Source organism: Rhinatrema bivittatum, chromosome 3 (genome assembly GCF_901001135.1).
Source record: "Rhinatrema bivittatum chromosome 3, aRhiBiv1.1, whole genome shotgun sequence".
NCBI classification, from domain to species: Eukaryota; Metazoa; Chordata; class Amphibia; order Gymnophiona; family Rhinatrematidae; genus Rhinatrema; species Rhinatrema bivittatum.
The window spans coordinates 319,917,558-319,942,552 of NC_042617.1; the positions used below are offsets into that span (position 1 = coordinate 319,917,558).

The 24,995-nt window shown below is 45.2% G+C and overlaps 1 protein-coding gene across 2 annotated transcripts in view; it reads left to right on the top strand.

Moving 5' to 3' along the window:
* Positions 1-24,995, top strand: part of REV3L (REV3 like, DNA directed polymerase zeta catalytic subunit) — a 720,104-nt gene that overhangs the window by 575,816 nt on the left and 119,293 nt on the right. For both annotated transcript variants that reach the window (XM_029595253.1, XM_029595254.1), the window contains exons 25-26: positions 1,613-1,819; positions 14,848-14,957. In XM_029595253.1, the coding sequence (XP_029451113.1) occupies positions 1,613-1,819; positions 14,848-14,957 (317 nt within the window). The remainder of the gene's footprint in view (positions 1-1,612; positions 1,820-14,847; positions 14,958-24,995) is intronic.

The following is a 24,995-nucleotide window of genomic DNA, read 5'->3' on the forward strand; positions in this document are numbered from 1 at the left end:
TCCAAAGTCTTTGGGGAGGGCATGTTGCAAGCTGGTCTTTCAGAGACTCAGTTAAGAAGGAAAAATGTGGTTATTACCTGGTAATTTTCTTTCCTTTAGTCCTCCCAGACCAGTCCAGAGTCCCACCTTCTGTGTCTAAAGACTGCTGTACTGTATTTCTACTTTACTATGAAGAGGAATGTATATTCGTTGTGTTGTCTTGATATGTTTTTCATACCCTTTGAATTGAAAGGGGTTCTTGCATGTTTGAGTTTCACCCGAAGATTGGAATTCCCCTGCTCATGTGAGGGGTTGGTTTAGCTTTGTTATAGGTATATTGGCTGGCTGCAGTTGGCACAATAACTTAAGTAACAAGAGTACAGAAAACACTTTTCTTCTCTGTCTCCATCTGCTGGTAGGGGAGACAAACCTATGCATCTGGACTGATCTGGTAAAGGAAAGAAAATTAGCAGGTAAGAAACCTAATTTTTCCTTAGGACCCCATGTATTAAGCATTTTACCCGTAGACACAAAATGGGAGAAAACTTTCAGTGCATTGGCCACTTAGTTTCAAAATTGTGAATACTGGATAGAAAAATTCAAGGATAAGTGGCTTGACCTGAAGTTTCAGAGGAAACGGAGGTGATGAAGTCTGATACGGTAACAGAATTTAAGACTGCTTGGGACAGATACAGAAGGCAGTGATAGGAACAGGGTTGAGATGTTCCATAGAAGACATGGGTGGAAGGGTCTGGATGGTGGTTTAAGTATGGGAACTAAACTGACTTGGCTAGGAAGAGAGATCTTGCAGGCAGTCAAACTGACAGCTAGGATATATCCTTAGCTTAAGCAGTGTGAACAGGAAGATTGCATGGGTCATTTGGTCCATACCTGCCATCAAGTACTATGTAACTCTGGTTTACATATCTGTTAGTTATAACTCACCTGTAATGCAATAAATGAGTATGTGCTTGCTCCATACTCACTGCTGTTTGTGGCTGCATTAAAGATGGGGAAAGCATGTTTCACTGCTATAGAAAATGCTTTAGGAGTAATGGATACTAGGTTGTATGATTTACATTTTGAACATTCAGCCCTTTCTATGCCTGGATCAGTTTCTCCAGTATTCGGTTAATCTTGCTTTTTCTCCCTGTTCTGTTTACTCTGGGGAAATGCCCCCGGATTAAATGTGTTCACACCTGGTGTTAGAGTTGACTTCCAAACTCCGTTCATACACAGTAATTCAGTATTAGTTACCCCTGATGTAATTTGATCCAAGAGCAAAACTAACTGTCTGGGTGGGATTCGTTACTACAGGATTAAAGTAGAACTTTTTCTGTAAAATCCAGCAAGTGTGAAACCAGCAGCACTAGGTTGGCATGAATGTATGTTCGCTACCTTATTGTAACATATATATGATAGAACATTATCTGACTGCAGCGGTGAACACAACAGTAAGGAAAAGCAGTGTTTATTTCTGGAGCATAACTGATGCAGGTGTGGAAAGGACACTGTGTAAAAACAGCAATTCATGAATCAGATTAAAGGAAAGGGAGATGAGCCCAGGTAGTAATGTGGTATCCGCCCAGCTAGCTCTCTGTGATAATTCTCAATATATCTCCCCTTTTTGTAGGCCTCTGTAAGGAAGGGCGTGCTGCCACGCATGCTGGAGGAAATCTTACAGACCCGGCTAATGGTGAAGCAGTCTATGAAGGCATACAAACATGACAAGGCGCTCACACGCATGCTGGAGGCTCGTCAGCTGGGTCTTAAATTGATAGCCAATGTTACGTTTGGCTACACTGCTGCTAACTTTTCTGGAAGAATGCCGTGCATTGAGGTAAGGGCTGCAGATTTTATTTTATTGAGTTTGTAAAGAGAGAATCGAAGCTTGCTAAATCAAGAAGGACTTATATGACAATTGCTCTGCCAGTGGGTGGCATGCCTCAGACCTAACACCAAGTGCACCATTCCCACTGATCTTCACTTTCTTTTCATGGTCTTTCTATCAGAAGATAGTGAGTGCATGCTTTTAATGCCTGAGAAGACAGTGTCAAGGTCAGTCTGATATCTGGTGAAGATATCCTGTGATGGTCACGAGGTGTTTGCACAAAAAGAAAGGTAAAGGATTACAATTCCCTGGTCAAGGTTCCTTTAATTTGGAAAAGAGTGAGGTTAAGCTAAGACTTCTGCTCCTAGGACTCTAAACTTTCAAAAGGGAAATTTTGATAAAATGAGAAAAATAGTTTGAAAAAAACTAAAAGGAGCAGCTACAAAGGTAAAAAGTGTGCAAGAGGCATGGACATTGTTAAAAAAAAAAACATCCTAGAAGCACAGTCCAGATGTATTCCACACATTGAGAAATGTGGAAGGAAGGCAAAACTATTACTGGCATGGTTAAAAGGTGAGGTGAACGAGGCTATTTTAGTCAAAAGATTTTCATTCAAAAATTGGAACAAGGATCCAACAGAAGAAAATAGGATAAAGCATAAGCGTTAGCAAGTTAAATGTAAGACATCGATAAGACAGGCTAAGAGAGAATTTGAAAAGAAGTTGGCCGTAGAGGCAAAAACTCACAGTGAAAACTTTAAAAAATATATCCAAAGCAGAAAGCCTGTGAGGGAAGTCAGTTGGACCGTTAGATGATCGAGGGGTTAAAGGGGCACTTAGAGAAGATAAGGCCATCTCGGAAAGATTAAATGATTTCTTTGCTTGGTGTTTACTGAAGAGGATGTTGGGGTGATACCCATTCTGGAGAAGGTTTTCATGGGTAATGATTCAGATGGACTGAACCAAATCACGGTGAACCTAGAAGATATGGTAGGCCTGAATGTTAAACTGAAGAGTAGTAAATTACCTGGACCGGATGGTATACACCCCAGGGTTCTGAAGGAATTAAAAAATGAAATTTCAGATCTATTAGTTAAAATATGTTCTAAATATCAATATCGTAGAGCATATAGAAAGACATGGTTTAATGGAACAAAGTCAGCATGGCTTTACCCAAGGCAATTCTTGCCTCACAAATCTGCTTCACTTTTTTGAAGGAGTTAATAAACATGTGGCTAAAGGTGAACCGGTAGATGTAGTGTATTTGGATTTTCAGAAGGCATTTGACAAAGTTTCTTATGAGAGGCTTCCAGGAAAAGTAAAAAGTCATGGGATAGGTGGCGATGTCCTTTCGTGGATTATAAACTGGCTAAAAGACAGGAAACAGAGAGAAGGATTAAATGGTCAATTTTCTCAGTCGCTAAATAGTGTGTTTTGGCAGTAAGGGTAGGATTCCATTGAAATAATTGTCTCTTATGTAATTACCTTTCCAATTTCAAAATCTCTCTGATTGTCACTTGCTTTTTATGGGCTGTATATGCCATAATATCTCCCCTTAACACTGCTTTGGCTTGTTTCCCCAAAATAAAAGTGGTTCCGATTGATCATGTGCATTAAAAGTGCTATAGGCTGTCCATTTTTCTTTAAGATTTATCCTGAAGTTATTATCTTCATATAAATAAAGTGAGAATCTCCATGATCTCATTTGATTACATGGAATTATGACTTCCAATTCCATCCATACAGGGGCATGGTCTGAAATTTCCAATAATCCAATTTCTACTTTAAAGACCTAAAAAATATTCACCTCTTTATATAACAAATAATCTGTTCTAGAGTGGGTATTATGTGCTCTTGAGACATGAATAAAAAGTTTTTCCTCTGGGTGTAAACATCTCCAAACATCTATTAAATTAAGGGATTCATAGATATGGCAACCCCCCCCCCCCCCCCCCAGTTATGTGAAATATATGCTCTTAAATTGGCAGGTGTTTTGTCAATAGCAGGATCAAAAATATAATTAAAACTTCCTCCAAGTATAAGAGGTATCTGAGAATATTGCACAAGGAGATTAATGAAAGTTACAAAAAACTTATGTTAAGTGTTAGGAGCATACACAGACCTCAATACTACTGACTTCCCAAACAGCAAACCCTCCACTATGAGATATCTACCCTCTGGGTCTTGTATTAATTTCTGCTTTTGAAAAGAGATTGAGCGATTGATAAGAATGGCAACCCCCACCTTGTGAGCTGCTGAAGAAGCAGAAAATACTTATCTCACCCATTGTTCCTGTTCTGTTAATCTAATCTCTTGAAGGAAAAAAATGTCTGTCTTGAACCACTTCATTGCATATAATAATTTGTTTCTCTTTACCACAGAACCTACCCCCCATACATTCCATGTTAAAAGTTTAATTGGCAATATCATTTATTATTATATAGATGAACAATAAACACAGATCTTTCCAAGTTTGCCTGAAGATGATGATCTCCATCCTGAACATCCCCTTCTCCCCAATTCAAATCAACAATGTGAGATAGTTGCACTGCATAGGAGAATCGCTATGGGTTACTGGGTGCAGGTTCTTGTTGAGGGTAGGGAGGAGGGAGGGAAGGGGAAAGTACAGGTCTGATAATCAATACCATATTCAAATGCAGGAGGAGGCAGCTAAGTGGGAAAGGTTCGTGCTATGCCCATTTCCAACTTAGCTGACTCCTCCTGCATTTGAATATGGTATTGATTATCAGACCTTACTTTCCCCTTCCCTCCCTCTCTCTCTCCTCCCTACCCTCAATAAGTACCTGCACCCAGTAACCCATAGCGATTCTCCTATCCACCCTCCCCTGATCTCAATGCCATCCCCCTTCCTTCCCCTTTTACAAGCTGCTCTTCTGTTTCAGAGCTGGAAGTCAATTCAATGTGTTCGAGCATCACCCTTTCCCTTGCCCAAAAAGAGAACCTCACAATGTAAATCCGCTCAAAACATCTAAACTTCATCAAAAAATATAACTTAAGCAAAAGTGCTATGTTCTAGCTATGTCAAGATTTAACCATCTCATCTGGTCCAATATACAACATCCTAATTTGAACATCCACCTCGAGTCTCCCCTGAGTAGTTGAAAGGTTACATTCCCCAGAATGTTTTCACGATATGTAGAGATTGATCAAACCTATACCCAAACCTGTCTCCAAAGGAGACCATTCCAGGTGATCTCTCCCAGAGTCCATTCTATCATGTAACCCTATGGCAGTTGAAAAGTGTGTAATGAATGTCCATCAACTTAAAATTATCTAATTAGACTTCGCCCGCTGTAGATTAGCACAATTAATACTGTCAGTCAAAGCATAGATATTTCGCATTCAAATTTAATGATCCAAAATTGCCGAAAATGTTTATGCAAAATATAATATCTAGTGACATCTAAATAATCATCATCTTGTCTGCAGAATTGAAGATCAATGTCTTCATGACTGAAGCAGTGTTCCATAGCAAGTAACATTGGAATCCCAACTTAACAGAGAAGGAAAGACCATTGTTCCCTGTGATCTCCCCTTAAGTCTTTTGTTATTTCTCTAATAGCAAAACTATAAGACAAGTCCCTTTCCGTAATCTTGTATGGGCTTGTCACTGTCCTCTTCCAAACTGGATAGGGGAGAAGCCACGACCCAGGATGATGTTCCCCTCTAAGTTTGCAATTCTCAGCTTCCCGCCATTACTTACATCCTCACATCTGACTTCTTAAATTGTCAACTAAAATTGTTTTGCAGATATAGCAGTGTCAAAAATCTTAGAAGTACCCTCATACCATATGAAGAGGTGTTCTGGGAACTGTAGAACAAAACACATTTGTTCTGAAATTAGAGAGGAGTAGACATGTGCAGACTCCTTTCTCTGTTGAGTTACTTTCAGAGAATAGTCCTGAAAAATCCTGATATGTTGCGATTCGTAAGCGATGACTAGCCGCTTGCGGTATACCTGCATAATACTCTGCTTGTGCACAAAATTTAGAAATTTCATGATCACAACTCTAGGTCCTGTGTCTCCATCTCACCACTTCCCAAGCCAGTGTGCCCTCTCGATTATAATTTGACCTTTGAGAGCTGGTAAGCCTAAGGCCTCCGGGAGCCACATGACCAGCAAATCTGGCAAAATCCTTTCCTCCAGAGTTTTACAGAATCTCATGAATCGCAGATTATTTCTGCAAGAACGATTTTCTAGATTGTCCAGTTTGCTGTCATAAGCTAACATTTTTGTTTCTATTTTCTTTAATCTCGATTCAGTTGCCACTGACTCATCCTCTGAAAGTGAAATACGGCCTTCTGCTGTGTTGAGGGCCTAATTCCGAAAGCAAATTTTTAAGGTCTGCAATCTCAGCAGAAATCTTCATTAACTGCCCCGATAAAGCTGCGATCACGGCATTCGTTACCTCCTCTATTACTGTATCTCAGCCGATAGATGAAGGTCCTGCTTCCTTTGTCATTGCCGCCATTTTGGCCGGTCCCACCCAAGATGGCTCCTTATCTTTTTTTTTTTTTTTTTTTTTTTACACCTTTTATCGCTGCAAGTAGCGATCTATCAACATGTAGGAGATCTACAGTGAATAAAATTTGCTGAAAGAATACCCAATAGCAACAATAAATGCAGATTTTGCGGGAGTGATGCTCGGAGCCCCGAGTTCAGTATCTTTCCAGGCTCACCAGCATGTGACCTCCAGGAGGCATATGTGCGCATATGATTTAAAATGAAAGTGAATCTCCACTCATACGCCAATACGTGCATGTATGGGCACATGCGTGCTTGTTTTAAAATTAGCTTGTGCATGAGCACAATAGCAGTAGTACAACAGCAAATATCTTTGTGTGTGTGTATCTTTATCTGATTGTGAGTGTCTGAGCAACTGACTGGCAATATGATTGGCTCATTTGGCAACTGGTTCAAGAACTGATTGGTTGGGAAACGACTTTAACACCAAACCAGGCATCCAGTATATATGAGAGATGTAACCAAACCTGTGGGTGGGGCTGACTAATTGCATAGATGGAAGAGAGACTGCAGTTCAATTTGCTCACTCCTGGTGTAGGATGTGCTCTACTTAATTGTTTAGGAAAAACATGAAATTGTATGTTTCATGACTGCACACTGACAGCTATTGATATCAAAAGATACAAAAGATAGATGGACTTTCTGTGGGCTCCATCTGCTTCAGGTAAAAGATGACCACTCTCTTGCCAACAAGGAAAAAGATCCTTTTACATTTATGAACATGTGGCCTACTTTTGTGGCCTAGGGAAAAATTGGCAAGATGCAGGGGTGGATTTTTTCAGAACCAGCCCACAGGGTTTCTGACTCACTCATGCACTTTCTGTGCAGCACATGCTTCAGCAGCTCCAAGAAAGAACACCAAGCCAAACATTAAGGGGCACCAGCAGCTGAATTGAGACAAAAAAAATCACCAGCATAAATTTCTAATTGAGTAGCAGTGTGCCTCTCCTTGGGCATGTTAAAGGCCATGGTAACGTGGGTCACCCTTCTAAGGTCTGCCTCCAATGAGTCTACACATTCACATCCCAAAACTGTATGGACATGGCCTCCTGACTGGATAGTAGGTTGGGACTCTCCATTCTCATTGGCATCTTTGAGATGTTGAAACCCAGCTACCATCCCTCCAAGGGCCCATTTTTGTAGTATTGGGTTGTTTTTTTATTGATAAAAAAAAACAAAAATAGAAAAAGTGATTTTCTCAAAAAAAAAAAAATTTCCCTGTACGTACCAGGATCAGTCCAGGACACCTGGGGTTGTGACTCCGCACCAGTAGATGGAGACAGAGCAAGACTTGTCGGACTCAGTGATATATGACAACGTGCCAGTCACAGCCCCTCAGTCTTACTCTGTCTCCAGTAGATGGTGCAGGTGCAGTCACAGCCCCTGCCTGCCCTGAGTACTAGTTGTCAGTCAGGGTAGATTTGATTAAGTTTTGCTTCAGTTTTTGTTTTTTATCTAAAATTGTAGTTAGTTGCTGAGCAGAAGTCCCGTCCGCCCTGCCTCCCAGGGGGGTTGGGAGGTTCTGAGGGGACCATCCCCCCCCTGGTCGAGGCCACTGCTAGGGTCTAGGACCCGGCTGAGGGAGTAGCAGCGTCAGGGGTGACACCAGGGAGCCCGGTTCACTCACCCCTGCTGGAACAGGGCTCCAGGACCGTGGACAGCGGCAAGTGTTTCAAAAAAAAAAAAAAGTTTTTTTTTCTGTTTGTTTCTGCAGGCTCTCTTTTCCTTCACGCCGCCACTCGGGTTCTCTCGGGGGGGGGGCGCCGTTCGCCGGAGGTTCGAGTTCTTTAAAGAATTTGAATTTTAATTATAGATTTGGGATTTAGTCGCGATCGGAGTTATGCCGCGGGGGGCGAGTTGCCGGGCCTGCGGTTCCGCGCGCGTCTTTCCCGTGAAGGCCTCTGTGCGGCCTGCATCCCGGGCAGCGAGGGTTCGTCCGGGGCGCATCGGGGAGGTCGTTCCCAGGCAGCGCGATCGCCGCCGCGCGGCAGTTCTCCTCCACATGGGCCCCAGGATCTCTTCCCGCTAAGCGCAGGAGTGGCGGCCATTTTTTCTTCGGGCCGCGAAATCGCGCGGGAAACGGCTGGGGATCCCGGCTTACCTCCTGCGCTTTCCCCGCAGCCGGGCCCGGCGGGGGGGGGGTCGCCCCGGGGGGAGATAGGTCCCCGGGGGATTCCAGCGAGGACTCGTCGGGTTCTGGGTCGTTTTGAGCGGATTTTGCGCTCCTTTTGCGCAAGGTGCTTAAATATAAGCACCGCAGGCACAGCGGGGGGAAACTCTCCAGGGAGGGAGCTTCCAGGACCGCTCCAAAGAAAAGGAAAGCTAGGGATCCTCGGGGCACTCCCAGGAGAAGCGGCCCCCACGGAGCGCCCCGCAGGAGCCTTCCCGAGGGAAGCGGGCCCTACGGGGCGCCCCGCAGGAATCGGACACAGAGTCATCATCGGAGGACGATACGGATTCCCCTGAGGAGCCCCCGAGGGGGGCCGACGGGGCGACAGCGGACGGTTCCGGCCAGCCTAGCGCAGGCAAATACGCACAAGCTGTCGAGGGGGATGACCCCAAGGTGGTCTGGCTGTTTCGCCGGGAGGAGCTGTCCCCACTTATTCCGGCGATTCTCCAGGAACTGGGAATAGAGGCTCCTCCAGTGGTGGTTCGCAAGGACGCCAACATGGACCCGGTCCTGTTGGGCCTCACGGGGCCCGCAGTTGCCTTTCCCTTTCACTTTTCTTCAATGGATATCTTATTCAGGGAATGGGATACTCCGGAACTAGGGCTGAAGGTCAGTAAGGCCATGGACAAGCTCTACCCACTGCCAGAGGATGCTTTGGAGCTTCTCCGGCTCCCTAAGGTGGATGCGGCGGTGTCAGCCATGACGAAGAGGTCCACGATCCCGGTCACAGGAGCTACGGCTCTTAGGGACATACAGGACAGGAAGTTGGAGATGCAACTTAAGAAGATTTTCGAAGTGTCTGCTCTGGGGGTCCGGGCTGCCATCTGCACCAACTTCGCAATGCGAGCTAGCCTGCGCTGGGCCCAGGTCCTTCAGGCGAATGCGGATCTGTCAGCGGAGGAGGCATCGCAGGCAGACCGATTGGAGGCGGCAATAGCGTATGGAGCTGATGCTCTCCACGATCTTCTGCGTACATCGGCTAGATCCATGGTAGCAGCCGTCTCAGCTCGTCGCCTCCTGTGGCTACGCAACTGGGCGGCGGATGGCTCTTCTAAGGCTCATCTCGGGGCGCTGCCCTTTAAGGGAAAGCTGTTGTTCGGCAAGGAGTTGGATGACTTAATGATTTCTCTGGGAGAGAACAGGGCTTTTAAGCTGCCCGAGGACAGATACAGGTCGCGATCCTCCTTTCCTGGTAGGTCTCGTTTTCGTGGTCCCAGGAAATCGTGTCCCCAGAGGTCTGTCGGCTCCTCCTATAGGTCGTCTGCCTCCCGGCCCGCTCAGGGGCAGCACTCCTTTCGTGGGAAGCGTTTCGGTAGGCAAGGAGGAACTCCGTCAGGCACGGGGTCCAAGGCTACGCAATGAGATGTGGTCAGCCCATCCCTCGCGACAGCTCCAGTCCGTCGTTCCAAACATCGGGGCGCGATTGACGTTGTTCTTCGAGGAATGGGCCAGAGTAACGTCGGACCAGTGGGTCCTTACCGTGATAAGACACGGCTACGCATTAGATTTTGCTTACACCCCATCCGACAAGTTTCTGGTGTCGCCATGCAAGACTCCCGAGAAGAGGGCGGTGGTCCTAGAAACCATCCGGCGTCTGGAAAGCTTGGGGGCTATTGCCCCCGTTCCGGCCAATCAGCAAGGCAAAGGCCGTTACTCCATTTACTTAATCGTTCCCAAAAAAGACGGCACATCAAGGCCAATTTTGGAACTGAAAGGGGTAAACAGATGCCTTTGCGTCCCTCACTTCAAAATGGAGACAATTCGGTCGGTAATTGTCTCGGTACGTCCCGGCGAATTCCTGGCCTCCCTGGATCTGACAGAGGCGTACCTACACGTGGGCATTCAGCCATCGTTTCAACGGTTCCTCAGGTTCTGCATTCTGGGGAGGCATTACCAGTTCCGGGCGCTCCCTTTCGGTCTTGCAACAGCACCTCGTACATTCACGAAGGTAATGGTAGTGGTGGCGGCGCAACTCCGCCGAGAAGGTTTCCTGGTTCACCCGTACCTGGACGATTGGTTGATTCGAGCAAAGTCCGAAAGTCAGTGTCGGCTGGTGGTGGCCAGGGTCCTGCAGCTCTTGCAGTCTCTAGGCTGGGTCGTCAACTTCACCAAGATTCACCTGGTTCCCACCCAGTCCTTGGAATACCTTGGAGCCTTATTCGATACGAAACGGGGCAAGGTGTTCCTATCCCAGGAACGGGTGTGCAAGCTGCAGTCGCAAGTGAGGCGGTTATTGTCTCTTCGACTACCGCGGGTCTGCGATTATCTGATGGTTCTGGGGTCTATGGCGTCGACGCTCGCGCTGGTTCCCTGGGCGTTCGCCCATTTACGACCATTACAGTCGTCCTTGCTATCCCGCTGGAAGCCGGTATCGGAAGAGTTCCACCTGCCGCTTCTGCTCACGGTCCAGGCGAGATCCAGCCTGGACTGGTGGCTGGATCCGAATCATCTGACCTGTGGTGTGTCCCTGCTAGTACCCGACTGGACGGTGGTGACCACGGACGCCAGTCTCTCCGGCTGGGGTGCAGTTTGCCTAGGCAAGTCGGTACAAGGCTTATGGTCCGCGACTCAAGCACAGTGGTCTATCAACCGGCTAGAGACCAGAGCAGCCCGCCTGGCACTGCAGTCCTTCCTGCCGCTGGTGAAGGGGAAGGCGGTCCGAGTGTTGTCGGACAACGCGACCACCGTGGCCTACATCAATCGGCAAGGCGGGACAAGAAGTCCGCTGGTAGCGGAGGAAGCGCGGCTCTTGATGGCCTGGTCAGAACAACATCTCAGCAACCTTGCAGCGTCTCACATTGCCGGGGTCGACAATGTCCAGGCGGATTTTCTCAGCCGTCATCACCTGGACCCCGGGGAGTGGGAGCTGGCGGACGAGGCGTTTCTCCTCATCTGCGAAAGGTGGGGAGTGCCTCACATGGATCTGATGGCCACATGGCACAACGCGAAGGCTCCGCGGTTTTACAGTCGGCGCCGAGAGAGAGGAGCCGAGGGAGTCGACGCGCTGGTGTTTCCCTGGCCGACGGACGTGTTGCTGTACGTGTTTCCCCCGTGGCCGATGATAGGCAAGATTCTTCGGCGCATAGAGTTGCACCCATCCACCGTGATTCTGGTGGCACCCGAATGGCCACGGCGTCCGTGGTTTGCAGACCTCATCCAGTTGTCGGTGGATGCTCCCCTTCGGCTTCAGGGGTTCACGGGGCTCCTTCGTCAGGGCCCCGTCTGTTTGGAGGATGCGGATCACTTTTGTCTCACGGCATGGCTTTTGAGAGGAATCGTTTGAAGAGAAAAGGTTACTCAGACGCGGTGATTGCCACGCTGTTGAGGTCCAGGAAGCAGTCTACGTCCCTGGCGTACGTCAGGGTCTGGGTGATATTTGAGGAATGGTGCATGAAGCGGGGGTTAGATCCCACTTCCGCCTCTGTTCCCGATATCCTCGCGTTTCTCCAGGCCGGGCTTGCCAAAGGGCTGGCATGTAGTTCCCTGCGGGTCCAGGTAGCGGCGCTCGGTTGCTTGCGAGGTAAGGTCCGGGGATCCTCCCTGGCTCTACACCCGGATATCTCTCGTTTCCTCCAGGGGGCGAAACATCTCCATCCTCCCTTGCGTCATCCTTGCCCATCTTGGAACCTCAATTGGGTTCTCTCTTCTTTATGCTCGGCGCCGTTTGAGCCCTTAAAGCGATCGACTGTTAAGGATCTCACACTCAAGACCGCATTCCTCGTGGCGATTGCCTCGGCGCGACGAATTTCCGAGTTGCAGTCTCTGTCCTGTCGGGAGCCGTTCTTGCGCATTTCCGACTCAGGAGTTTCATTGCGGACAGTCCCTTCCTTCCTTCCTAAAGTCGTGTCGGCTTTTCATTTGAACCAGTCGGTTGAGCTTCCCGCTTTCACTGTCGGGGAGTCCTCTGACCCGAAGACGAGGGAGTTAAGGAAGCTTGATGTACGGAGGTCCCTCCTTCACTATCTAGAGGTCACTAATCCCTTTCGGGTGACAGATCATCTATTTGTTCTGTTCTCTAGTCCAAAGAAAGGGGCTGCAGCGTCCCGCACGACAATTGCCCGTTGGATAAAGGAGGTGATTGGTTCGGCGTACCTAGTGCGGGGAAAGCCGGTACTGGTGGGTCTCAGGGCTCACTCTACACGTTCTCATGCGGCGTCTTGGGCAGAGACTTCTCAGGTGTCGCCTCAAGAGATTTGCAGGGCGGCTACCTGGAAGTCGTTACATACCTTCATTAGGCATTACCGGTTGGATGTTCAGGATGCTGAGGCTGGGGGTTTTGGAGAGAGGGTACTCCGAGTGGGACTCTCTGCTTCCCACCCTCGGTAAGTTGGCTCTGGTACATCCCAAGTGTCCTGGACTGATCCTGGTACGTACAGGGAAAGGAAAATTAGTTTCTTACCTGATAATTTTCGTTCCTGTAGTACCAAGGATCAGTCCAGGATCCCGCCCGCAGTGCTGCGCTGAAGTAACGGAGAGTCCGCTCATAGTTTGTTTACTTAACCTGATTACTCGTTTTTTGCGCTCCCGGTTGGGGAGTTCTGTTCCAGGAGGGGTTTGTATTGTTCCCTCTTCATGTCAGTTTTGCCAAGCTAGTTTCCTGATTAGGGTTTTCTACTTTGACATTGCGTAAGACTGAGGGGCTGTGACTGGCACGTTGTCATATATCACTGAGTCCGACAAGTCTTGCTCTGTCTCCATCTACTGGTGCGGAGTCACAACCCCAGGTGTCCTGGACTGATCCTTGGTACTACAGGAACGAAAATTATCAGGTAAGAAACTAATTTTCCTCTACCATCCCTCCAAGGGCCCATTTTTGTAGTATTGGGTTGTTTTTTTATTGATTAAAAAAAAAAACTAGAAAAAGTGATTTTCTCAAAAAAAAAAAAAAATGTCCTACCCATTCATAGTTTCTTGTTCTATGCTGAAGACAGAATTTAGCCAGGCATTCCCACACATGATTTGGTGAACTTGCTTGACTTTCAGAGCAAGTAAAGTTGCTTACCTGTAACATGAGTTCTCAGAAGACAGCAATTCAGCAGTCTGTCTCCCCTTTGGAGTTGCTTTTATATAGAACTGAGGGGAGCCACAGGATGTGCTGCACATTGATATTGAAAGACTTTGGCTACTTCCAAAGAGCTCTGGAAAACTATCTCCATTCAGCATTGAGCATGGTCATGTGACCCACTTGTATCTGAGTTGCTGTTTTCAGAAAACACCTGTTACAGGTAAGAAATTTCTCTTTTCTGGTTCAGAATAATATAACATGGAGCCTGGTACCATATTACATTCCCATAATCTGAGTGGGTGAAATGTGTAATGAAGGGAATAATATCATGCAGTCTTACTGCTAGATCTAGCCTCTTCTCTTCCCCATGCAAAACAATAAGGTGCCCCACTCTTTGATACAAAGATCATAAGAGTTTTTCTGTCAGTCACCCTCAAAAATCAGTGTTCCAAAGACTTTTGCTATATTCAGTTTGCGGCAAAACTGATGCATTTTCTATTCTGCTGCCTTTCTTTTTCTCTATCTGATCTTCCTTTCATCTTGTTTGTTCTTTCTGTTTTTCCTCCTCTTTCTCAGTTACTGTGGGCCCTATTTTATGTCATGGCTCTTCCTTCCCCCCCCCCCCCCCCCCCCCACCCCCTTGTGATCTTTCCCTAGCAGCTTTCTTACCCCTCTATCTCTGCTTTCCCAATGGTACTCTCTCCCCCTTCCACTTCTTGGTATATCCCTCTCTGGAACTGCCCCAGTGCTCCTGAATCTTCCCAGCCTTCCTTCTTACTTTTCTACCCATAAGTCTTCCTATCACATAAGAACATGCCATACTGGGTCAGACCAAGGGTCCATCAAGCCCAGCATCCTGTTTCCAACAGTGGCCAATCCAGGCCATAACAACCTGGCAGGTACCCAAAAGCTAAGTCTATTCCATGTTACCGTTGTTAATGGCAGTGGCTATTTTCTAGGTCAACTTAATTAATAGCAGGTAATGGACTTCTCCTCCAAGAACTTATCCAATCCTTTTTTAAACACAGCTATACTTGTCTCTTCCCCATAGTCCTCCCTGTCCCTGGTATCACACTTCTATTCCCATCCTCTGATTTACTTTTTTCTTCTTGTTTTCCCCTGTCATGGATCCTCCTTCCATCCCCCAACTCTTTTTTAAAATAAGGATATTTCCTTGATTAACAATACACAGCAACACAAAGCATGTGAAAACTCTTTTTTCTCTGTTGCTATAGGCTGTTCTGCAGGGAATGATGGAATGATTTATGTTGTCCTGTGCTGAGGGATGAGAAATTGTCATTGTGTTTCTGTTTGTAGATTGGAGACAGCATTGTTCACAAGTCCCGAGAAACCCTGGAGCGAGCAATAAAACTGGTGAATGATACAAAGAAATGGGGAGCTCGAGTGGTGTATGGTGATACTGACAGGTAACAGCCTTACCCCTGCAGGATGGCATCAGATGAGTATACAATGAAATGAGAAAGTAAAGAAAACCTAATGCATGCTGTTTCATGAAGATGTAGCATGATCTTACAAACCAACACATTTTGTAGATTTTTTTTTTCACCAAGCTCACCATCTGAGCTTTCTGGTCATTTATAACAGAAGTTCCAAACCGAGGGTACTGTGAGCCGCCATTCACCCATTTTATCTTTGATCTCTCAAGTTAATGAGTTTGTTAGACTACCTATAGAAAGCTGTGTGTAATAGCACAGCTGAAACTTTTCTAACTATCCCTGACTTGGCAGTGATGCAGGTGCTGGTTATCTGAAAGCTGGATTATTGTAATGTATTTTTTGTAGGTTTTCCACAAAATACTTTGCAGAAACTGCAGCTAGTCCAGCCTATAGCTGCAAAGGACTTAACAAATATTAGGACCATGGACCATATTTCTCCCGTTTTACAGTATTTACGTTGGCTACCCATTCTATCTAGGTTAAAATTTTAAAATGTTAGTACTTGCTTTTCTCCAAGGATAAGCAGGATGGCAGTCCTCACAGATGGGTAACATCATCGAATGGAGCCAGGCACGGAAAAACTATGCCAAAGTTTCCAGAATTATGACTGAGCCTCATTGGGCATGCCCACATCATGCCATTATACCACACATCCAAGCAGGGTCCCTTCAGTCTCTCTCTTTCTGTGAAGCCTGTCGAATACAGTTTGAGCCTCCTCTTCTTTTATTCCTGAAGTTTTGTGCATTTTTCATACAATTTTCTCTTTAGCTCAAGCTGTCTACTGCAGAGGTCCCATGGTCTCATACCTTGTAGTTCCCCAGGTAAGTTGTTCTGCATTTTTCTGTTTCCATTTGCTGTCATTTCCCATGGTGGTGGGGCCTTCAGTACCTACCAGGCCATCAACCTGCCACCATCAGGTTTGATCTTGCATCCCTTTTGTTTCACTTCATCATGTTCAGTGGGTTCCAGCGGTGCTCTCAACATGGCAGTACCATGTCTATCATGGACCACCACTATAAATGTGTCCTGTGCTTGGGGGCATTGCATAATATCCATGGGTATAGCTATGACTCTGCAGACATCTCTGAAGAGAGGAGATATCTACTGGTCTCCACTCAGACTCCTCTCCTCCACCAAACGGAAGGAACTACCCACCTGAGGACCTCTTCTTCACCAAGTGTGTAAGGGCAATAGTGGAGGTCATTCCATTTACATTCAGAAGAGAAAGAGTCAAAGAACAATATGCTGGACATTTCACCTATTTCATGAAGCCCCTTAGGAGATTGTGGCAGTTCCAGTTCATGAGATCCTTCAGGAGGTGGTGATGAGGATGTAGGGGAATCCCCCTGTAAATAGAAAGATGGACATGGTAATGGAACCCACGAGAGAAGGAGCTATACTTGACTTAGTGCTCACTAATGGAGATAATGTCTCAGACGTCCAGGTGGGTGCCCACCTCAGCACCAGTGATCATCAAACGGTATGGTTTAATATCACAAAAAGGACACAGAAAAGAAGCACAAAAACCCAAGTTTTGATGTTCAAAAACACAGACTTTGATGAAATGGGGAAGTACCTGGAGGAAGAACTAAAAGGCTGGGAAAACGAGAGAGATGTGGATCAACAGTGGACCAATCTAAAAGGAGCAATTACCAAGGCAACTAATCTATATGTTAGAAAAGTAAAGAAAATGAAAAGAAAAATGAAACCTATCTGGTTCTCATAGGAGGTGGCTGACAAAATAAAGGCTAAAAGAACAGCGTTCAAGAAATATAAAAGATCCCAAAAGGAGGAGCACAAAGAAGAATATCTGGTAGAACTGAGGGAGACGAAGAAATTACTCAAGATGGCAAAAAGTCAAACGGAAGAGAGGATTGCCAAAGAGGTAAAGAGTGGTAACAAAACATTTTTCAGATACATCAGTGAAAAGAGAAAAGTTCAAAGTGGTATAGTGAAATTGAAAGGTGGAAAGGATCAATGTGTGGAGAAAGACGAAGAAATGGCAGAAATATTAAATGAATACTTCAGTTCTGTGTTCACTAAAGAGGACCCTGGAGAAGGACCGTCACTAGTTAACAAGAAACTGGAGGGGAATGGAGTTAGATGTAACTCCATTTACAGTAGAAAATGTATGGGAAGAGCTGGTGAAACTGAAAGTGGACAAAGCCATGGGGCCTGATGAAGTTCATCCCAGAATACTGAGGGAGCTCAGAGATGTGCTGGCGGGTCCGCTGTGTGACCTGTTCAATAGATCCCTAGAAACGGGAGTGGTGCCGAATGATTGGAGGAGAGCGGTGGTGGTCCCGCTTCACAAGAGTGGGAACAGAGAAGAGGCTGGTAACTACAGACCGGTTAGCCTCACTTCGGTGGTGGGAAAAGTAATGGAGTCACTGTTGAAAGAGAGAATAGTGAACTATCTACAGTCGGGAGAATTGCTGGACCAGAGGCAGCATGGATTCACCATTGGAAGATCCTGTCAGACAAATCTGATTGACTTTTTTGACTGGGTAACCAAGGAATTGGATCAAGGAAGAGCACTCGATGTCATCTACTTGGACTTCAGCAAAGCTTTTGACACTGTCCCGCACAGGAGACTGGTGAATAAAATGAGAAGCTTAGGAGTGAGTGCCGAGGTGGTGGCCTGGATTGCAAACTGGTTGACGGACAGAAGACAATGTGTGATGGTAAATGGAACTCTCTCTGAAGAGAGAGCGGTTTTAAGCGGTGTACCGCAGGGATCGGTGTTGGGACCGGTCCTTTTCAATATGTTTGTGAGCGACATTGCGGAAGGGATAGAAGGTAAGGTATGTCTTTTTGCGGATGACACTAAGATCTGCAACAGAGTGGACACGCCGGAAGGAGTGGAGAAAATGAGACGGGATTTAAGGAAGATGGAAGAGTGGTCGAAGATATGGCAGCTGACATTCAATGCCAAGAAGTGCAGAGTCATGCATATGGGGAGTGGAAATCCGAATGAACTGTATTTGATGGGGGGAGAAAGGCTGATGTGCATGGAGCAGGAGAGAGACCTTGGGGTGATGGTGTCTAATGATGTGAAGTCGGCGAAACAATGTGACAAGGCGATAGCTAAAGCCAGAAGAATGCTGGGCTGCATAGAGAGAAGAATATCGAGTAAGAAAAGGGAAGTGATTATCCCCTTATACAGGTCCTTGGTGAGACCTCACCTGGAGTATTGTGTTCAGTTCTGGAGACCGTATCTCCTAAGAGACAGAGACAAGGTGGAAGGTCTTCATCAAATGACTTATGAGGAGAGATTGAAGAATCTAAATATGTACACCCTGGAGGAAAGGAGCAGCAGAGGTGATATGATACAGACTTTCAGATACTTGAAAGGTTTTAATGATCCAAAGACAACGACAAACCTTTTCCGTAGGAAAAAAATCAGCAGAACCAGGGGTCACGATTTGAAGCTCCAGGGAGGAAGATTCAGAACCAATGTCAGGAAGTATTTCTTCACGGAGAGGGTGGTGGATGCCTGGAATGCCCTTCCGGAGGAAGTGGTGAAGACCAGAACTGTGAAGGACTTCTAAAGGGGCGTGGGATAAACACTGTGGATCCATAAAATCAAGAGGCCGTCAATAAAGAGTGGGTGGCTCGCCAGAATGACGGCTACTGCCTGGAGATAATACCCTTATTCATTAAACATACACATGGTTACTGTGACTCCAACATCGCTCTAAGCTACAACAGCAAGAGGAAATGTGGAAAAAAGGATTCGCACTCACAAAGCGGGGAGTAGCTGGCTTGTTACGGCGGTTACTACCCCAAACCAAATAAGCCTGATACTTCACTTTCAACTCATATCCAGCAATAGCTCTCTGCTTCAACGGCAGGGGAGAAGAAAAGCTGATACTTCACGCGTATCCAGCATAGCGCTCTGCTTCAACGGCAGGGGAGAAGAAAAACTGATACTTCACGCGTATCCAGCATAGCTCCCTGCTTCAACGGCAGGGGAGAAGAAAAACTGATACTTCACGCATATCCAGCATAGCTCTCTGCTTCAACGGCAGGGGAGAAGAAAAACTGATACTTCACGCATATCCAGCATAGCTCTCTGCTTCAACGGCAGGGGAGAAGAAAAACTGATACTTCACGCATATCCAGCATAGCTCTCTGCTTCAACGGCAGGGGAGAAGAAAAACTGATACTTCACGCATATCCAGCATAGCTCTCTGCTTCAACGGCAGGGGAGAAGAAAAACTGATACTTCACGCATATCCAGCATAGCTCCCTGCTTCAACGGCAGGGGAGAAGAAAAACTGATACTTCACGCATATCCAGCATAGCTCTCTGCTTCAACGGCAGGGGAGAAGAAAAACTGATACTACACGCATATCCAGCATAGCTCCCTGCTTCAGCGGCAGGGGAGAAGAAAAACAACCAATAAGGGCTGAATAACATAGTCTGGGTAAAACAAATAAGCATGGGTGTAGCTTGCTTAATGCGGCGGTTACTTCCCCTACTACCCCTAACTAATCAAGCTTGATATTTCACTTGGATGCAGCTCCATCACTGCTCTCTACATTAATGGTGGGGGTGGAAGGGAAATAGAACCAAAGAGTTAAGAGAAACAGATAAGTATGAGAGAAAATGTGTGAAGCTTGCTGGGCAGACTGGATGGGCCGTTTGGTCTTCTTCTGCCGTCATTTCTATGTTTCTATGTTTCTATATCTCATCCAGAAGATTCCCAGATTTGACAAGTGAAAGCTGTTACACAAACTGTGGTCATTGAATCCACTCTCAAAAGGCCAAGATATCTAGAATCCACTCTGTGCTACTGAGGAGGGATTCTAGAGCTAAGTTTCTACTAGGAGAAAGGTTTTCAAGATTCTATGCTCATTTTTCGCATAGCAGCCCACCAGCTCTTCATCTGAGTTGTACATGCAGAGCATTCTGAAGAAAAGTGCATGAGAGAGCCAAGCAGCTTCTTCAAAAGCAGAAAGATGCCCTCCAATCACTGGTGGACAAAGCACTGGAGTGTGGAAAACATACGGTCTATTCAACCTAAAGAGCAAAAAGATTCCATTTTACCCCTGTCAACTGATAAGCAGGTTGTTAATACAAGCAAAAAACATACTTTGAAATGTCTGTATTCAAATGCTAGAAGTCTAAAAAATAAGATGGGAGAGTTAGAGTGTATAACACTGGATAAAGAGGTAGATATAATTGGCATCTCAGAGACCTGGTGGAAGGAGGATAACAAATGGGACACTGTGATACCAGGGTACAAATTATATTGAAATGATACTTTTGTATCAAATTGGTGGAAGGTTAGCACTATATATTAAAGGGAGCATTGAGTCAAACAGGATAAAAGTTCTGCAGGAAGCAAAATGCATTGTTGAATCTTTATGGATAGAAATTCCAGATGAAAAGGGGAATAAAATAGCAATGGGGGTGTTTTACCATACATCTGTCCAGAATAAACAGACAATGAAATGCTAAAATAAATTAGGATAACAAAATCAGCAGCACAGTAATAATGGATGATTTTAATTACCCCAGTATTAACTGGGTGAATATCACCGGACATGTTAGAGAGGTAAAGATTTTAGATGAAATAAATGACTGCTTCACAGAGCAGCTGGTACAAGAACCAAGAAGGGAAATATTTTAGACCAAGTCCTTAGTGGAACACAGGATTTGGTGCAAGAGGTGTAACAGTGTAGGAGCCACTTAACAACAGTGATCATAACATTATCAAATCTGACTTAATAATTGGAGGGAGGACACTAAAGAAATCTACTGCAAGAGCATTTAACTTTCAGTCGGATCATTAGGTGATCAAGGGGTAAAATGGGCACTTAGGGATGACAGTCATAGCAGAGATGTTAAATGAATTATTTGCTTTGGACTTTACTGAGGAAGATGAAAGAGAGATGCCCATGCCAGAAATGATATTCAAAGGTGATGATTCAGAGGAACTGAAGCAAATCTCAGTGAACCTGAAAGATATACTAGGGCAAATTGACAAACTAAAGAAATGTAAATCACCTGGATGAGATGCAATACATCACAGAGTGCAGAAAGAACTTAAAACTGAAATTGAGGACATGCTATTGGAAATTTGTAAACCATCATTAAAATCGTCTATGGTACCTGAAGATTGGAGGGTTGCCTATGTAATACCAATTTTAAAAAGGGATCAAAGGGTGATCCAGGAAACTACAGACCAGCGATGTCTGTGCCAGGCAAAATGGTAGAAACTATAATAAAGAACAAAATTGCTGAGCATATAGATAAGCATAGTTCAATGGGACAAAGCCAACATGGATTTAACAAAGGTAAGTCTTGCCTCACCAATCTGCTATGCTTTCTTGAAGGCATAAATAAATATGGATAAAGCTGAGCCAGTTGATTATAGTGAATGTGGATTTCCAGAAATCATTTGACAAAATCCCTCATGAGAGACAACTTAGGAAATAAAAAAAATCCTGGGATGGGGGCAGTGTCCTATTATGGCTTGGGATCTGGTTAAAAGTTGGAAAACAGAGAGTAGGGCTAAATGGTACATTTTCTCAGTGGAGAAAGGTAAATAGTTAAGTGCCCCAGGGATCAGCTCTGGGACTTCTGCTCTTTATTATATTTATAAATGACTTGGAAATAGGAATAATGAGTGATGTGATCAATTTTGCTGATGACACAAAATTATGCAAAGTTGTTAAATCACAAGAGGATTGTGAGAAATTGCAAGAGGACCGTGCAAAACTGGGAGACTGGGCATGCAAATGGCAAATAAAATTTAATGTGGACAAGTGCAAAGTGATGCACTTAGAGAAGAGAAACCCAAATTATAGCTTCAAAATGCAAGGTTCTGCATTAGGAGTCACTACTTAGGAAAAGGAACTAGGTGTCATCGTTGAAAATACAGTGAAATCTTCTGCATAGTGTGCAGCAGCTGCAGCCAAGAAAGCAAATAAAATGCTAGGAATTATTAGGAAAGGAATGGAGAATAAAACAGAGAATATCATAATGCCTTTGTATCGCTCCATGGTGCGACCTCATCTTGAGTATTGTGTGCAGTTCTGGTCACCACATCTTAAAAAAAAATAGCTGAATTTTAAAAAAAGGTACAGAGAAGGGCAACCAAAATGATAAAGGGGATGGAACAATTCCCCTATGAGGAAAGAATAAAGATGTTAGGACTCTTCAGCTTAGAGAAGAGATGGCTGAGGGGAGATAAGATAGAGGTTTATAAATTAATGAGCGAACTGGAATGAGTAAACAATCAGTTGTTTACTCTTTTGGAAAGTACAAAGATTAGGGGACACACAATAAAGTTAAATCTAATAAGAGAAATATTTTTTTGATCAATGCTGTGGTGAAAGCTATTAGTGTAGCTGCGTTTAAAAAAAAATGTTGGACAAGTTCTTGGAGGAAAAGTGCCTAAACCATTATTAAGATGGAGTTGCAGAAATCCACTGCTTATTCCTGGGATAAGCAGCAAGGAATCTATCCACCCCTTGGGATCCTGCCAGGTGCTTGTGACCTGGATTGGCCACTGTGAGAAACATGATACTGGGCTTGATGAATCTTTGGTCTGACCCAGTATGGCAAGTCTTATGTTTTTATGATCTAACGTAAATAAACATGTAGATAAAGGTTAGCCGGTTGATACAGGTTATTTGCATTTTCTGAAAGCATTTGACAAATTCCAACATAGAACTCCTCTGGAAAATTACAAAGTCATAGGGTAGGAGGCAGTGTTCTGTTGTGGCTTGGTAACTTGCTAAAAACCTGAAAACAAAGGGTAGGATTAAATGGTCAGTTTTCCAAAGGGAGAAAAGTCGTTAGTGAAGTTCCACAGGGATTTGTACAGGGACCTGTGCTGTTTAACATATTCATAAATGATCTGGAAAAGGGAACAAAAAGTGAGTTGATCAAATTTGCAGATGAGACAAAATTATTATTTTTCTTAAAATATTTATAATCTTTTGTCATAATACAAAGAAAAAGACAGGAACGGAAGAAACATTACAGGAAAAGGAAAAACAAATTACATTTTAATATCATATGCCCACATCAATAATAAGGCAAATAATGGGGGAACTATCAGGAAATATAACAAAGGAAAAAAAAATTAAGTGCAGATGAAGGCCTGGAGGTACCACCTAACATAAATCTCAACTAACCTGCTCTTTGTCCACTAAGAATATTAAAAAGGTAGGGAAGGGTCCATAAAAATTAGTTTGTTTATAAAGTTGAGTTGATAGAAAATAAATCAAGGTCTAAGAACTTTAGACGTATTAATTTTCCTAAAACTCTCACTGGTTATCTGGTTTTCAGCTATTTAAGAGATATGCTGTAGAAATATTGCAATTTTTAACTGAAAAGGTTTTCCTGATTTCCAATTGTTATATTCCTGATAGGAAAAAAGTTAATCAAGTTACCAGTGCTGTAGTGGTTCCCCCTGCTACGTCTCTTCTTCAAATAGTCATGATCTTACACAGTTTCTTCAGGACTCACAAGATCTGATCTTGTGAAACCAGAAGGACTTTAATTTTTTCCTTTGTTCTTGAGTCAGATAAGGAATCTGTGCTTTATCAGTATTTTAAATTTAAAAATATTTCCTTTTGTGGGCAGAAAATCCAGATGTATCTGGACATTTCAAAGGATACCCAGGAAAGAAGAAAATCCTTTCTCCATCTCAAACCTTGTGATTTAGGGATTGGGGCTGCCTTCTTCCTGCAGTTTCCCTGCAAGTATGAAGTGGTCCACAGTAAGACAAAATTATTAAAAATTGTTAAAATGGCAGCAGATTGTGAGGAACTGCAGAAGGACCTTGTGAGACTAGGACAGTGGCATACCCACAGGTGGGCCATGGCCCACCCACTTTGGGCTCAAGAGGGCCGGAGTAGCAATGCCATCGCAGGATCTCATCCCTGTGACGGTGAAGAAGAGGGCTGGAGCTGTAGTGCTGTCACGGGATCCCATCCCCACAATGGCGAAGAAGAGGATGAGAGCTGCAATGCCGTCATAGAATCCCATCCCTGCGACAGTGAAGAGGAGGGTTGGAGCTGCAATGCTGTCACGGGATCCCATCCCCACAATGGCGAAGATGATCAGAGCTGCAATGTTGTCACAGAATCCCATCCCTGCGACAGCGAAGAGATTGGCTGGAGCAGGAAGGCCATCGCAGGATCCCATCCCCATGGTGGCAGAAGTTGGAGTAAGGCTGTGCCTAATGAAAAGGCCCCATGTGTGTTTGGGTGAGAATGGGAGCTTGAATATGTGTGTGTGGGGGGTGAGATTGGGAGCCTGGTGGTATGTGTGGATTAGAATGGGAGCAGTCCAGTCCAGTGGCTACACCACTGGACTGCCTCCGGGCCGGAAGCAGCCAATCGGCACAGACACCAGCCGCCAATAGCAGCAGGGCCAGGAGCCCTTTAAATCCACCGCGGCGACGAGAAATCGGCCTCTTACCTGCTCCAGCAGCTCCGATCGTTGCGAGGCCTGCGCAGCCGGCGCCGAGACCCACCGGGGTAAGGCCTGATCGCACCCTTGCCCCCGGCAGCCCCCAGCGCCGACCACGAGGCACCGAGCCGCGACCCGAGGTGCCTCCCTCAGCCCTCCTCCGGGCCGGAAGCAGCCAATCGGCACAGACATGTGCCGATTGGCTGCTTCCGGCCCGGAGGAGATTGCTGATTGAGATTGCTGATTGAGATTGCTGATCTCAAGAGTGATGGAAAGATTCGTCAACAAGCAATTGTCGGAATACCTGGAGGATAACAACATTCTCTCCTCTTTCCAGTTCGGCTTCAGGAAATCACAAAACACTGAAGCACTCCTAACATCATTATCTGACACCATCCTTCTTAATCTCGAAAAAAAACAACCTTACCTCCTCGCTCTTCTTGACCTATCCGCCGCATTTGACACAGTCAACCATACCATCCTACTCGAGCAGCTATCCGATATAGGAATCCAAGGAGAAGCTCATAGCTGGTTCCAATCGTTCCTGGAGAACAGATTCTACAAAGTAAAAAT